At 42.2% G+C, this 16516-nt stretch overlaps 1 protein-coding gene across 8 annotated transcripts in view; it reads right to left on the reverse strand.

Annotated features, from left to right (window-relative positions):
* Positions 1 to 16516, reverse strand: part of ldb1b (LIM-domain binding 1b) — a 37839-nt gene that overhangs the window by 1888 nt on the left and 19435 nt on the right. For 3 of the 8 annotated variants that reach the window (XM_080759580.1, XM_080759584.1, XM_080759579.1), the window contains exons 2-10: positions 9850 to 9952; positions 8367 to 8411; positions 4798 to 4873; positions 4394 to 4496; positions 3459 to 3631; positions 2979 to 3101; positions 2818 to 2901; positions 1957 to 2080; positions 797 to 945 (exon numbers count right to left, since the gene is read on the reverse strand). In XM_080759580.1, the coding sequence (XP_080615706.1) occupies positions 797 to 945; positions 1957 to 2080; positions 2818 to 2901; positions 2979 to 3101; positions 3459 to 3631; positions 4394 to 4496; positions 4798 to 4873; positions 8367 to 8411; positions 9850 to 9952 (980 nt within the window). Of the gene's footprint in view, positions 1 to 796; positions 946 to 1956; positions 2081 to 2817; positions 2902 to 2978; positions 3102 to 3458; positions 3632 to 4393; positions 4497 to 4797; positions 4874 to 8366; positions 8412 to 9849; positions 9953 to 16377 lie in introns of all 8 variants that reach the window. The other 5 variants (XM_080759582.1, XM_080759586.1, XM_080759581.1 and 2 more) reach the window with 3 other exon arrangements.

Raw genomic sequence — 16516 nt, forward strand, 5'->3', positions numbered from 1 at the left:
GGAGGAGGAAACACACCGCCAGCACCCACAGTGCCCCGAGCGGGAATCGAACCCAGGACCTTCTAGCTGTGAGGCGACAGCACTACCAACTGTGCCACCGTGCCCCTTCCTCTTGTCTTTTTAAACATGAAACCAAAACTTTTTCACCCGTTCCACCATAACGCAACCACCCGTCGCGTCTCGGCCCCTTACCACCGTGGACCAGTCAGTTTAGAGCTTGCCCAGTTTAACTTCGAAGAGGAGGCGAAAAAACAAGAAAAACAGAAGATAGCCTACTTTGGCAGCCCTTGTGCATGCACATTTCTGTTAGTAGCAAACTACAGCATGTAAGCCACCTTTGTTTTAAATTGTCCTCCATTCACACCTATCGGTCGGAGATGCACTACCACCCCTGTCAATCATTTAATCCACGCTACGCGCCTGCCCCTTATTATATAGCGAGCGGCCCATGACGGCAGCTGCTGCGGCTATACCAGATAACAGGCTCGACAAGCCAAAAGTTTATTGATACTTGGGTCTCGATAAATGCCGAACCGGGTTTGTAATGGACAAACAAAAACGTTGACATCGGCAGGAAGGGGTAGTATTGTCGGATAATTCAGTACTCCTATAATAAAGAGGTACTACATAAATGTAGCAATTATTACATCATACCGGTATTACAAAAGCAAATTAAGCTCATCCAGAGTGTCATCTAAAAAGGCATAAAACTGTAAAACGAGCCGATTTCAAAGACATTTTCTGGGGTGGGGTATCATATTGGGGTCCAGCCACTAGGTGGAGCTGGAAAACTCACAGGGACCTGGCTGGACAGAGGGAAGCCGCTGGCTGGACTCTTCTTCTTGCTGTTACTGTTGGTGTTGTTGCCTCCTCCTCCACTGATGGTGCTGCCTCCAGACATCTTACGCTTCCGTCTCTTGTTGGCGGGCTGTCTAGCGGGCTCAGCTGCACAGGGAGGGAACGGGGGGGGGGGGGATTTAGGAAATACCTCAACAGGGTGGGGACCAGTGTTTGTTGTTTGTGTGAGAGCTCAGGGAGGAAGTTTGTGAGCAGTACGATTGTGTTACGATGAGAGAGAGACGTAGTGGTAAAATCCTCAGTTAGCAAAAATGTACACAAATGGACTCTATCTCTACACTCAGATTTAAATTACCATTGGGTATTTTACTGTGTGGTGAGTGTACAATTGGGTATTTTACTTTTAGGTGGCTGAATATCATTCGGTATCTTATTGTGTGGTGACTGAGGTGGTCTTTACACGAGAACGGTGTTCATAGAAAACGGCAAAACAAAGTATCGTTTGCTGGGGTCCCTTTAGACGAGAACCACGTTTTCAGGAGGTGAAAAGTGAAAACACCTTCCAGAGTGGAAATATTTGAGAACGCAGTTTCCTCCTGTCTCCATGTACACAGGCAAAACAGTGAATCCGCAAAACTCACGTCGGCTCACAACGCATATGTTTATTACATTGATGCAGAGCCATATATGAAATAATGGAGTTCCAACAATGAACAAGGTAAGCCTCCCTCCTCGCCTACAAAGCGCCGCTCATCAGCGATGGTGAAACCATGATGTAAATAAAATGCCTTGTGATAGGCGGCAGCAGCGTTTATGTAGCCTAATGTATTATAAAATATATAACCATCCCGTGGCACGCTCTGCCTGCATGCTCTGGACTGCCTGTCAGCCTGTGTGTCACTCGATGCGTTAGTAGAAAGCAGGCAGCGTCGCAGCAAGCGACGGCCACAACCCCATGGGGTCTGGAAGTGTCAATCAAAACCCAGATAGGGTTGCACGAAGGGGTCTGGTCTATTTGGCAGCCCGTTACCACCACCTAGCGACATTATAGTGTTTTCATATAGTGTGTGCGGGACTTTGCCGTTTTATCTGGAGCCGTCTAAAAGAGGCCTGAGTGAGTGTGCATGTGTAAGTGTGTGAACTTGCAGGAGCTCCCACCTGGTGGGGCCACCATCCTCTGCCACTTCTGGAAAAGGCAGGTCTTGAGGCAGTCTCTGGGACTCAGGCTATACGTCTTATGTCTTGACATGAGCTCCTGCATGGGCTCCAGAATCACACACAGCTGGAAAGAGGGACAAGCATCACAAGACAATATTATTAGGGAATATTGCAAATTCAGAGCGTGTATACAAAATACTTTGGGGATTAGTGGAATGAAAACACAAGCGCCCCACCGGAAGAGGACTGCTGAGGGCGGACCAAACAGGCAAACATACTGCCCCCAGGAGCAAATTCAAGGAAACAAACAGCAGAGTTTCTTTCCCTTTTTTGCCAAGGGGTTCCCAGATTGTCAGTAGTATGATACATACAATACAATACAAAAAACTCAGTAGCATCAAAAGGAATATTTACAGAGAAAGGTGGGGTGGGGCAGGGGGCAGAGGATACTACTGTTCAAAGGTGTTAAATTAAGCCCATTTTTATTTTAAAGCCAGCTATTCTTTTAGGTTCATTTTGAGTTTGGGTAAGAATTTAATGGGTTTTGAGATTGGTCAAATGAATAAAAAGGAATAGTAAATAAAGTCCATTGTGAGATAAATAAGTCTATAACAATTTCCAAATTGAAGAAACAGTCTTTAGCTTGAGAGAGAACCGTATTCTTGAGTTCTACCTTAAATCTGAAGTGACTCTGTGGTAGACCATGTAAAGGCCTTCACATAGAGTATAAAGGGCCTTTCAGAAGTGATTTATTAGACGTCAATGACTTGGCAAGCCTGAAATCCTCAGGCAGAGCATTCCAAACATAGTTGAGCGTGAAGGTGGTGTATGTACTATGACGTGTGTGTGTGCGCTACTCACTCGGAGGTAGTTGAGGGTAGAGTTGGACAGGCCACATCTGGTGATGTTTTTAGACAGCTGGTCCAACATCTGGGGGTCTTGGGCCTGAGACAACGGTCAAAGAACACAGGTCAAAACGTTGTCACACATAAGACACGCACACTGCTGTTATGTCCACTCACGTGCATGGCCAGTATACTGCGGGGGATGAGTTCACGATGCTGTCTGATGCTGAAGTGCCACGTCTTTATCCTCATCATGTCGTCAAACATGAACTCCAAGTACAGGCGACCCTCTACACACACCTATACCAGAGCAAAAGGAGAGGTTAATTTTAATTAACTAAGATTCATTTCAATATTAACCATGGATGATCATCAGATTGTAATCACATCAAATTAATATACAAATTAATTAGAGATGGAATTCAGACATTAAATGTACCCAAGGTGCACTTAAGTTTCTGCTAATGATTGTAGGAAACATTTTATCCAAGTATTATTTATTAATGATATACTATACTGTATTCATGTGCACGACACGTTCCAGGTTTTAGGGTTCAGTTAGAGAAGTGGTTCTCAACCTTTTCAGTCTGTGACCCTCGCCAAAATAATCCTATTTGAACTGGGTAAATGCTGTGGTACACAGTACAGAGTACACACCTGTGTGAACATAGGCTTGCCATTCTGGGTGACCATGGTACATTGGTCACAGTCCAGGGAGACAAAGTTGTTGTGGAAGGACTCCTTGGGGTGTTTCAGTACATAGTAGAGCTCAGTGGCACCCCCTTCAAATATACTCCGGAAATACCTTGGAATCAACGTCCGGCCAATCGCTGAGAGGGGAGAACACAGGAAGTGGGAGAAGATAATGTAATTTGTAATGAGTGGTTTTCTTGTCTTTATTGGGTATGAGAATCTGAGGAGATTATGGAAGGAAGGGACTGGATGTGTTTACTGATACAAAGAGATAAGGATACAGCACTAAATAACAATACTGTTAGAACAAATCTAGACAGCTTAGAGAAAGATGTGAAACAAACAGGTTATGGAGAAAAGCTTAGTTTGAACATACTTTAGAATTTTGTCAGAGTTTACGGGACACTAACAGTTTAAGGGTTGTACTACCGGTAGTTGAAACTGTTCCAACGTAGGCATAAGTTACAACATACAATCGGACACCTAGTCCTTAGTAGATGTAAAGTCCTCCATAAAATAGGGTTTGAGATGGCATGTATTTTTGAAGGGTGGGATGACTTGGAGGACGAGGACTAGTGAATCATACATAATGTGTCGCATCAGCAATGCATTCTCTGTGACAGATTACAAATTGGCCTTGGACATTTATGATTACTTAGCGCTTTGTTTTTTCACAAGCTGAGATAGAGGATTACCAGCCTACTGGCAGCAGACTTTACACAGAAATTAGTCTCTCAGTACTGCCCTACAAATGTCTCCAAGAACCAATTATTGATCAGGTTAGGTTGTTGACAAGTTGCAAAAAGCTGTTTCAATATGCATTGAAACAGAAAATGTAATTTGGTGGGTCGAGTGAGGGTTTCCTTTTTCGTACAAGCAGTGGGAAAACGGTGTCTTACTGTAGCGTTTGGGCCCGTCCTCCAGGCAGAATGTGATGGTCAACATGGCATCATCTTCAAAGAATTCTGTAGTGAAGGCATCCCACCACAGGTTGTCACACTCCTACACCGATACAAAGAGAATCACACATTAAAACAGTTCAAAACATACCCTGTTAACACCCATTTGGGTGGTTGGTTGGGTCACTTTTAAATGGTATTGATAAGATATTGATAAAAGATTTCAAGCTCTCTCCTTTTGTATTGGACTAGCAAAATTAATTGGTGGCATGTGTATTTTGTGAAAAGATTTAAGTAAAACAAAATAAAATATTAAAAAAAAAAAAATCAATCAAATCAGTGTTGACAATGTTTGATGCTCAGCCACTGCTAACTGAGTGTAAGTGTGTGTACAGTATTTGTACCTCTGTCCAGTTCTGTAGCCGTTTGTTAAGCTCAAATATTCTGTAGTCTGTCTGGTTGCCGTATGGTGTGTGCCTCCTGGGACACCGTAGATGGAGGAAAAGAAAGGAGGACAAAAGAGGAAAGGGAAACGCATTTTTACCAATGAATTTCCAAAACTTTTCTACAATATTTAACCCAATTTCCAGGCCTATATAAAAACCATTCAGCGCAATAATGAGTCTCTCACACCAATGCCCTTACTTGCAATGCCCAAAGACAGGCAGTGGCACAACAATAAAATAAAGCATTATAATATATAGAATACATAATTCTATTCCAAATGTTGTGCCAAATGTTTTGCTACACCACCTATCCTAGGTAGGATCATGCAATAGCATGTTGTGAGCTTATAGATTTGTTATTTTTGTACACTGCAATCACGCAGCCCGTTTGGTGATTAACGACTTATGTTAAATATTTTGTGTAATGTATTTTTTTTATCAATTTTGTATTCATGACAAAAACAGTATTCTGGCATTATGAATGAATAAAAATAAAAAATAAACACAAATACAGGATATTATGTATAAACATAGTAAAAGAAGAAACATAAAAATTAACAAACACAACCACCCACCCCTCCCTCCCAGGAACAACAATGTCACAACAAGCATACCTGTGCCACATTTCTTACCAGTGTAAAAAGGGAAAAAAGGACTAGATCATATTCATAATTTTATCTGTTAGACCTCACCAAATAGTAATATTTTTTTCCCCCAAGTCCATATATACTTACGTCGACGCTAGGTGGCGTCATATCCCAAGTCTGTATAAATATGTACCCCAACGTATACTCCATCTATATATTGGTTGATGCCTACGGAAGCCTTTAACATTGGTCCGGTTCCTATAGCAACGCCACACCGTTCCAACTATGGGATTGCAAATATATTCACAGTGCAAAGCAGTTGAAAGGAGGATTTTCAAAGCGATCTAAATTCTTAGATCGCTGTCCATCCACATTTCGGATTTAATTTGTGCCTTTGTACCGTGACGCTGCTGCCATGTTAAAGGTGATATAGGCAAGTTTTCAGCCAAAAATCAACATATTTATCTATCTATATTTGTGGCCTTATTCCCTCTATCTTCCCCTATATTTTGATGCTGAGCTGCTGCCCTGTAGACATACACTCTCCCTTTGTCTCCCTCTATGTGTTTGTATCTGTTTATATCCACTGTTGTTTATGTCGCGGGACGGAAGCGTCGTGTTGGGAGGAGGGTCTGTGTGGGGGGTGACGCGGAGTCTTAGCCAATTGCAGCGCGAGGCTGTGACTGTGTGTTCGACCCAGCAGTATTATAATGAAAACGCAATGCGATTTCATTGCAACTTGCAATGAAATCGCATTGGTGAAACTAAGATATGGGGATAATATTATACTTGCAATTTGCAAGTATAATATTATCCCCATATCTTAGTTTCACCATTGTTCATGTGAAATAGTATGTTTATGATGTAATATGTAAGCCTGTTGAAATTATGAGAATCGCTATGTATAGCGCATGGTTTGGTGGTCCGGCCGGCTTGAAGCTTGCATTCAACCCGTGCTCGCCAACGGTGACAAGCCGTCGCTGATCATCATAGCGATGAATAACCGTGGACAAAGTAGTTCACATGAACGATGCTGTAGTGGCTGGGGCATTTGAGGGGCAATATGTTTTATATGCACGATTACAAATGAAAGATAATTGAATTGAGAGCCAGTGAGTCTGCTCCACTACTTCCTACTTCCTCATTTGCGGGACTCGTCGTGTCAGTCTTGTGATATTGTGATTACGCTACAGTTACCCTTAAAAAAACATGTCAACTCAATGTCATTGTTGTAACTATGATATCGATAGAAATTCATAATTTTTTTATGTCATATTTAGCCATACGAGCGCAATATCCATAGCGTCCCTCCCAGCAGCAACAACAACCCCATAGCCTGAAGTGACCTGGCTCAGCCAATAGAATGACGGGGGGAGGGGGGTGGAGCTAGATTTTAATTTGTTTGGAAACACTCGATCAATTCTGTGTACAAACACTGAAAACTTGCCTATATCACCTTTAAAGCTTCTGACGAGAGGTAAAGAGTGTGTGCGTATTCCAATGATACTAGAGTGTGTGTAGCGAGAGTGTGTGTGTGTGTGTGGGGGGGGGGGGGGCGGGTAGATTCAGACTTTTTCAAGTGGACGCCTATGCTGGCCCCTGGAACTGAGGTTTATGCTAACAGCTAGCGGTAGAGATAGTTAACATTTTCTTCTTTTGCTCCATGCAACCTTGCCATTGACATCTCTAGATATATACAATATCAGTAAAAGAGCCCATTGTCGGAATGTTAATGTGTGAGTGAGGAGGTTTCCACTGCGTAGCAACCTACATCTTCTTTGCCGCTGCTAAACCAGCAAAGAAGACACACTTTTAACTGTATTTGGGATACATAATCTAAAATAAATAAAGATGGAGAAGGTGTAATGTTAACTCATTAAAGTAATGAAAGTTTAGCAGCAACCATACTCCAAAATGTGGAAACATTTGGACATTTCCAAACCATATGGAAGAAGGTACCTACTACCTATACTATTTGAAGCCAATAGCCAAAAACAATGCATAGCCAACTATTTTTCCACCCCTGTAAAGGAGTTAACGGGAATTGAATTGCTCCTTTATCCTGGTCAAGGTACAGCTCAGTATATTTAAAAAGGGTACAACATTTGGTCAATTGCCAGTGATTCACAACACACACACACACACACACACACACACACACACACACACACACACACACACACACACACACACACACACACACACACACACACACACACACACACACACACACACACACACACACACACACACACACACACACACACACACACACACACACACACACACACACACACACACACACACACACACACACACACACACACACACACACACACACACACACCATTGTGCTGCTCGGAGAAAGACAAGTATTGCAGATTCTACAACGGTCTGCTATGTTTGTCCATTTCATCTGTCTATTTTCTGTTGGTATTTTGCTAAATAAATGTGTGTGTAAACGTAGAGAATGTTATTGTACCATCAACTACTCTCAAATGCTGACACTGTTGTGTAACACGTCACAGCTCTGCTCCTGGAAAGCTGGCATGCAATGCGTAAAGCACACACAGGGTAGGCTTTACATTGTTTACAATAGCTCTATCAGGTTGGTTGATTGGTTCTGTGTAGGAAGGCAAAGCTACCATCAAAGGTGCCTCCGACTTGGCATGCAAATATTGTGCGATCAAGTATCTACTGAAGCCAAACTATTCCGCTCAAGACATTTGCCAAATTCAGCAGTGATTTTAATACTTTTAAGAACATTACTCCCCAGTTTCAGCCATATCCTGGATAAAAGTAAATTCTCTCTTGACAGTAAGATAAGAACGCAATTTGCCTAAGCCTTATCTGTTCTTGTGGTATTGCCTTTCCCAGTTCAGACCTCAGTAAAAGACACTGGAGAGTAATCTACAATAAAGTAATGTAAAGTGGTTTTACCCTATTCCGGGCTCCAGGTATGTAGGAGGGTACATCGGGGTGGGACTGGACAAACGACAATCACAGAGATAAATAGTTAAACAAAGAAAGAAATAATCTCACACACACACACACACACACACACACACACACAGTGTCTCTCTCTCTCTCTCTCTCTCTCTCTCTCTCTCTCTCTCTCTCACACACACACACACACACACACACACACACACAAACTAACCGAATTCCACCAATAAAATCATGAATCATTGTTTCATGTACCTGTGTACTCCCATAGCTCACACAGCCGATTCATTTTGGAGAGCATTGCAGAAACTACAGGACTGCTACTCTATTCTGAACCTAATTCAAGATTATGACAAACTCATTTTAAACCGCACACTAAAATATGCATCTGAAAACATTTAAGGTGAGAAATAGGCAATGCAGGAACATACAGTAAACGTGACTCGGCACAGCTCTCATCTCATTCTTTCCAACAAGGCAGTGTAGTCACATTAAGAATAGATCCCATATCTCAACGGGGACGGTCGGGTCAGCTGAGACGCAACCAGCCTCTGTTGTTTTACCAAGAAATACCCAGGCGGTCTGGGCACCTAGGCTGCTAAGCCAGCCTGACGGCGTGTCGCGGGTTCGACTCCCAATCCTGACGACCTTTGCGTGTCTCCCCCCCCCCCCCATCTCTCTCCCCATTTCCTGTCACCATACTGTAGTGTACACTATCCAATAAAGGCAGAAGAAACCCAACTAAATATCTTAAAAAATATATATATCAATAAAGGTAGCAAAAAAGCCATCGAGGGTTCAGCGTGAAATGGTCAATTTGTTTCCACTAACATGTATCAGGCCTCTAGGTACATGTGTTAACTTATCAACACAAGGGGTTATCAAATATCCCAGTCTTGGGGCAAATAAAGACTGGATATGTCATCATGAATATATAGTACCAAATAAAGTGACAAAAGAAAGTAGATACCGCAGGCCTAAGACATTTCTGTACTTATACATTTCAATAAAAATTGAATAGTTTGCATGCTGAAATACAAAATCATCTGTAGACGTTAAAGACATCATGTGGTTATTTAGATTTAATTGTATGGCCCTGCATCAAGATGCGAACTGCCCTAGCAATAAACATGGTTGTGTAAGCTACAGTGTTACTAGCGTAACCACCATACAGACTGACACTGCATGTAGCAACAACAAGGCAACTCCTTTCCAGAGCCTGCTTGCTCCACTTCCTGCTAAACAAATTGGACAATAGAGAATGACTCGGAACTCTACAGCTCAAGTCTGATTCTTAGTAGCGTGTAGATGTCGCATGCTGAAAATATCAGATCTACAAGCTGGTAGATCCTATTTTCAGTACTATGCGACACCGGCAACAAGTACATACATATTACATACACCAATTGGCCTGTTGTAATGTGTACAACACACAAACACACACACAGCGACAAACAAAACAGAGTTTGTAACTCACCCCACGTCTCTGTCCAGCATGGTGCCCGGGTGGAAGGGGGGGAAAGCGCTACCGTTGGGGGGCTCCTTAGGGGAGTACAGCTTGAACGACTTGGACGAACAGCCTGGAGGAGGGAGAGAGAGGACAGGTTCAATATTCACATCATTACCATATCACAGTTTACATTTACATTTAATAGCGGTACCCTGCTGACATTCCTATCCAGAGGCTCTTGTAACAAGGGCATCTGTATAATAAGCTTTAAGTGTGGAGGACAGGGAAGGGCAGACTCAACGTTCTGAGTAATGAAGGCACCTGTCAGTGCCTGTTCCCAGCAATTCATTGTAATAACAACACATTCTTATTTTCCTGGTTGGTACGGGGGTAAAGTACGCGCCCGCTGCGGTTCAATTCCTCCACCACAGTGCCTCCGGCTTGGCCTGGTGCTCCATCAAACACAGTTGGCCGTGTTCACGGGTGGAAACTGGAAAGCCAGCCGGGGTTTGTGTTCTTTGTTGCTGCACTAGCGACTCCTACAGGTTGGTCGGAGTGCCAGTTCAGCAGGGAGCAGAACCGAGAGGCTAACATGTAATGACTCCATGTGTATCAGAGGAGACAATGTGTTTACTGTTTATCTTTATCTATTCTATAACATCCCCAGACCAACAAATGGGACCAAGTTGTAGTTCATTGTTTGCATGGAATTGGCATAAATAGAAAACAATATAGCGCTTTTGGTATTCAAAAGTTGTGTATAGAATAAACATGGTAGAACAAATGAAGTTGTACATACAGAGAAAACAAGCAACAGAGCAACAAATCATACTAACTTGAATTTATGCCTGTCATACTATTGTCGCTCTCCAATTTGAGTTGTTAATCAATCATTAGCATCTGCTCTCTTTTTTCTACCCAACTCGACTATTTACTGTGCTTATTGCGATCTCACGCTTCCAAGTCACTCTGGATAAAAGCGTCTGCTAAACGCTTAAATTAAATTGTAAATTGCTAGCAACCTGTCTGAGTAATGCTTACAAAAAGACGGAGACACATCAATGCTGTAAATCCCAATTCACACTTTGTCACACATTAGTTTTGCTTGGCAAACTTGATTCTTGCGTGAAGGTAACCTCGTAGGTATTTTTATTTTGCGATTTATTATTTCAACACAATATCTATATTGCATCTTATATTTGACCTTGTATTATTATTATTGCGGAAAATGCCACATCAACATTTTGCTGCTTGTACGAGTGAGTGACAAAACCCTTGCCTTGAATCTAATACTCTTGCACACTAGGGCACCAATAGGACACAAATGGACTGCTGGCAAAACTTAGCACTGCACATCGAACCTGCGACCTTTCAATGAAAAGAACTCTACTCCTGGGTCATCCTGTGGTCACTGCTGTTTGTCATGTAAAGAGGGGGCTTTGCAGAGTGAGCTGGGATTGAACATGATGTGTTCCCGGGCCGTTACAAGACGGCCACTCGTGTGCAATTGTCGCCATGCTTTTCTGCAATTTTTCCTTGCACCATATGAGGAAAGTGACTGCATATGTGGTCCTAGCAGAGGGCTGCTCCCAGTGACTGGTCAGCAACAGCGGTAGTCTGGCCTACTAGCATGAAGGTGGAGAAAAACAATGAGTTCTCCTTTTTAACATGGTCTGCTGCTAAACAGAAACACAGCTTCACTCTCACATTGCTCCACTTAAATGTCCATAAAGAACATGAAGTCACGCTCTACGTCCTGAATACCAAAACTGGCGTTTTGACACACACACACACACACACACACACAGTCCACCCCCTGCTTTTCTCTAATTGGCCAGCTCTATCATAAAGGCCATCCAGGCGTGGCGGCCATGAGGTCATGACCTCTACCGTCGCCCTGGCAATGCCCCGCCTCATTAATGTCCCTTCTCTGTCTCGTCTCTGCATATTAAACATCTCACTGACATGACACGTGTGTGTGTGTGTGTGTGTGTGTGTGTGTGTGTCACAGACAGGGTACAGAAAGTTATTTTGGGTTACAATTGCATCGTATGTTAATGATGTTATTAAATCAAATATTTGAAATAAACACACAATCTTCTTTTAAACAGTTCAGGGTGAGATATCAGAACTTGGTAGTGTAATGAATAAAGGAGTGACTTAATGTTTGGGACATTACAGCAAAGTGATGAAGTCTATTGTCTCCCTTTATTCTACTGAATGACAGAAGGTAAATATAAACCATATATACCTATTATAAATACATTTTCTGTTGGTTACACTAAGCAAGAAGGCCAGACAGATTAAGTAGCCAAGCACGGACAGACACGTGCCTATGGCATGCACACGCTCACATACATACAACCTGCCAGCGCAATACAACCATAAATCTCTCCATCAAAGGGACATGGGTGGGGTGAACAGGGTAGTAACTCACTCAACTTCACACACTGACTGACACATGCACATATGTGCGCATGCACTGTGTGCACAAACATTCACACAAAGCTTGGTCTCATAAAAGACTATCTGTTTTATGGATTGTATTATGATCACGTGATATGTACCTACAGTATGTGGTATATGGAATGCATTGTATGTTGTTGATGTAATGTCTTTAACTTATATTATGCTCTGCTCTGGGATTTGTTGTTTATCAGAGCCGTGTCTTGATGCACAGATAATCTCATATATCAAATGTGAAATAATATCAGAGCTGTGTCTCGGTACACAGCTAATCTGGGATATCACATGAGCAGAGTTTACACCACCATACTAAATGCAATAGCTTTGCAAATTGCAATAAATCTGAGCTGAAGAGTCTTAATGAAATATAATATCTGCTAAACTACTATTCAGAAAGGTAACATGCATTATCGGGATATAATAATGAAGATTACAATTATCAATGAGTGCCAAGCAGATGAGGGAGATTTTATTCTGAGAACGCCCGCCTTCCCTTTCCCCCAAAAAACGTGTAGCGAAATATTCCATTTCTACATTGCGCTAGTAAGTCTGATCTCTCTTTAGAAGCGTTAATATTGTAACCGAAATGCATGAAGTCAGAAATTAGTCCAGAACATCGGTGTTATGATCAATGTGTGCAGAGGCAGCATAGATTGAGAAAATATGGTATTTTGTCGGCCGTAAACAAGGAAGTAATGGGTGCGGTGCGCACACACACGAAACAGGTCGGGAGGGGCTGAGCAAGGCACTACCTAGCAAATGGATTGATTTTATGCGATCCCGTTTGATATAGATAACAGACCTTAGGACATGCCCACACTTCCTCAGCTCCCGCCGGTTTTATTTGATAAGACGTGTGTGGACGTCCTGGGCATCAGAAGTGTCCATTTAGGACTGAGGACGATTCTACAAAAGTACAAATGTCTTCTAAATCCTGACAGTTTTATGAAAAACCTATGTTTCTATGTCAGTGGTTCTCAAACTATTTCATGTCAAGGACCCCAAAAAGTATATGTAATCGTCCACTGACCCCCATCTGAAAATATGTTGTTCCAGGGACCCCCCAAATATTTGAGTTAAAAACGTTCGCTCTGAAAGAATATATATATATATATATATATATATATATATATATTCAAAAATTTGAGCCACATTTTCACGATTTTTCAGAAATAGCAGATCTACAAGCTCGTAGTGCGGCACTTGGTGCCACTGCCACGCTATGAGCATGTAGATCTGCTATTTTTCAATAGCCAAAGTATAACAATGCTTAAAACACCAAAAGGGGTTCCCGCCCTGAATTTAATGTAGTGTTACGTTAGATCAAGTGCTTCTAGTCTATAATGAGCTTCGCCAAAAAATGTGCATGTAGTCGACTGCTGGTCTGGCAGAATGACTCAATGGAGATGCAAATAAATATATTCTGATAACAGTTGGCCACAATTTGCAACACTAGATTTTTTCACAATGGGTTGAATCTAGAGTTGCAACACCAGCCATTGACAGGCCATTCATCCAAAAACAAAAGTCCAATCTGCTTGTATTAAACAACGTTAATGTGTTGTAGTTTGGAAGCGCTCGTCGGAAGTCACTCAACGGCCCTGCATTGAGTGCATTCCACCAGTTTTGAATTTGCATAAGCCAGGAGGCAGCAGCACGATGCCGTAATGAAAACAAGTGCTTCCAAACTCCAACACTTCATTATTGCCGTCACCGAATTCATAACATGTCTCGGACTCTCTGAATTTTTATGAAACACTGCAAGAGGATAATTCAAGCTTTCCATGAAGCTGCAATGTTGGTGAGTTTAACATAATTTAATACAGGCAGATCAGACATTTCTGCTGTCAATGGCTGGTGTTTCAACTCTAGATTCAACCCATTATAAAGAATCTAGTGTTGCAAATTGCGGCTAGATCAAAGTAGTAGTTTGTTTTAATATTCAGAAAACTACTGCAATATCATAGTGTCAATATTATTCATTAAAGGTTCAGAGCAAATAGTAAATATTGCCCTATTTAGTAGCCTAGACTCTTTTTCAAGACAAGACAATTTGAACGTGGTATCATCTCTTCCTGCGTTAGGGATCTGTTTGCCAAAAGTCCCACACATTAAAAAACATGCTTGCTTGGATATAAAAGCATCCGTCAGCTTATTTTTTAACAACTTACTTTATTCTAATGTGATCATTACATAATTAAAGTGTACTAGACCGGTGCAAGGCTATAGAGCACCGAGTCGGTAACGATGGAAGTTGGAGATCCATGCCCCACCCGGCTATACTATTGTACCTGTGTCAGAGTACCCGTTCCACCCATCTGTCTTTTATGCCCAAATATGGAGATTTATATATCTGTCTCTCTGTGTTCTTTTATTCCTATGGAGTGATGTCAGAACTGGTCAGCCCCATATATGGACGCTGGGCATGGGCCCTGTCCAGAGCCCGGGAAGAGGCCTTTTGTGGCGGTTCTGGACAACCGTGGGTCCGACCGACTTGACACCGGGCACTGCACTCCCTGTGGGGGTGTGGAACATGTGTCGGTTAAGTCGGTTCTCGTGTTACGTGGATTACAGACGTACACGTATGTAGACAGACACACACACAAGAGACTTGGTGCATTTATAGTTAGATAAATGTGGCCAAGACACAAAGTTTGTTTGAGCAAACACGTGGCAAGGCTCAAGTCAACAATCACAAACAAAACAACCACGCCACTGTGGAGCCATTCATCTTAAAGCATACTGTACCCTTTACTTAGGATAAAAAACTTAGTTGTTTACTGGAGGGAGCCATAAGCAATAATAGCTGCATCATCAGCAAAGGGAAATAAGTGGAAGGGGGGAGTGGGGGCAGATAAATAAATAAACAATCAATGGTGATGTGTCCATTAGTTGTTGAGAGCTCCATTAGCTCCTCTTTTCTCCCTGCTGGTGGTTAATGACAGGCTGTCACAATCACATCAGCTAGACCCCACTTCCTCTATTAGGAATAACACACTTACACATACACATACTCTCAACAACACACACATACGGGAAGCAGTAAATCTACTTGAGATCCCTTTCCAAAATCCCTGAACCCTCGCAAATGTCCTCAAACAACATATCTGTCCAGCACACACAATATCAAGTCTAAAGGGTCACTTAAATCTTAATCTACATATCCTTAATCCTTCAAGTTATGGCACATTTCCTAAAAACAGATTATCTATACGTGTAGATTATCAAAGTCATGCATGTTTTTACATCAGGTAGTACATATCAATTACTTGTGTATCTCTCCATCAATCTGTGTGTGTTTATCTGTATGTTTTATCAATCACATAAACACCAAGGCTAATGTGAGACCAATGGACCCCCACACCACACCAGACTCAAACTATTTAGCTTTAGTCTCTGTTTTAGACCAACCGCCTGTCCTGACCTGTAGTGTACTAGTGCCAAACACAGATTTATTACACCCCCAATATTATGAGCTTCCCCTCATCCAATGCGACTACCATACCAGCATTCAACCATTCGCATTTTAAGATAGCTGTGGTTATTTCTCATTATTATATATTTATTATTATCATAATATGTACGCCAAAACCATCTCGTATGAAGATATCGCAACACTACAGGAATATCTCTGACAATAGCAATTACAATGGCTAGCAAGTTTATGATGCTAACCCCCCTAGCTACATGCTAACGCAGCCACAGAACAGGTGATGGGGAGTGATGAGGGAGTAACACAGGGGTAACATCGATCACAACGCGACTGTCATCGGAAGACAAACAAATGCGATTAATCTCCAATAACACCAAAAACCTGTAAAATGCTGACTACACATTTGCCCCGTGGGCCTCCGGTGCCCACAGCGCTAGCTAAAGCTAACGTTAGCAATCCCAATAGCCCTAGTAGTATGTAGTTAGCCTGTCTTAGCTGTGTTGCTAACATCCTGGCGTTAAAGCTATGTTTAAAGAGTGAAAGCGTTGAAATAACACCCATACGAAGAGCCAGATCGTAAACAAACACACATGTGATGGCTATCGAAGACGTGGGAAATCAACCGGTGTGTGCTGTTCATAAAACCGTCTCTTTACCTGCTTAAGAAGCCCAATCAGAAGATTGATGTTTACAGATCCGTGATGATAGACGGGGTGGTTGTGTGTGTGTAGTGTGTGTATGTGTACGCTCCTTGCGTAAAAGCGGTCAGGCCCACTGTGCGGTGGTTGGCTGGTC

The sequence above is a fragment of the Protomyctophum bolini genome (genome assembly GCF_963924005.1).
Source record: "Protomyctophum bolini genome assembly, chromosome: 3".
NCBI lineage: Eukaryota > Metazoa > Chordata > Actinopteri > Myctophiformes > Myctophidae > Protomyctophum > Protomyctophum bolini.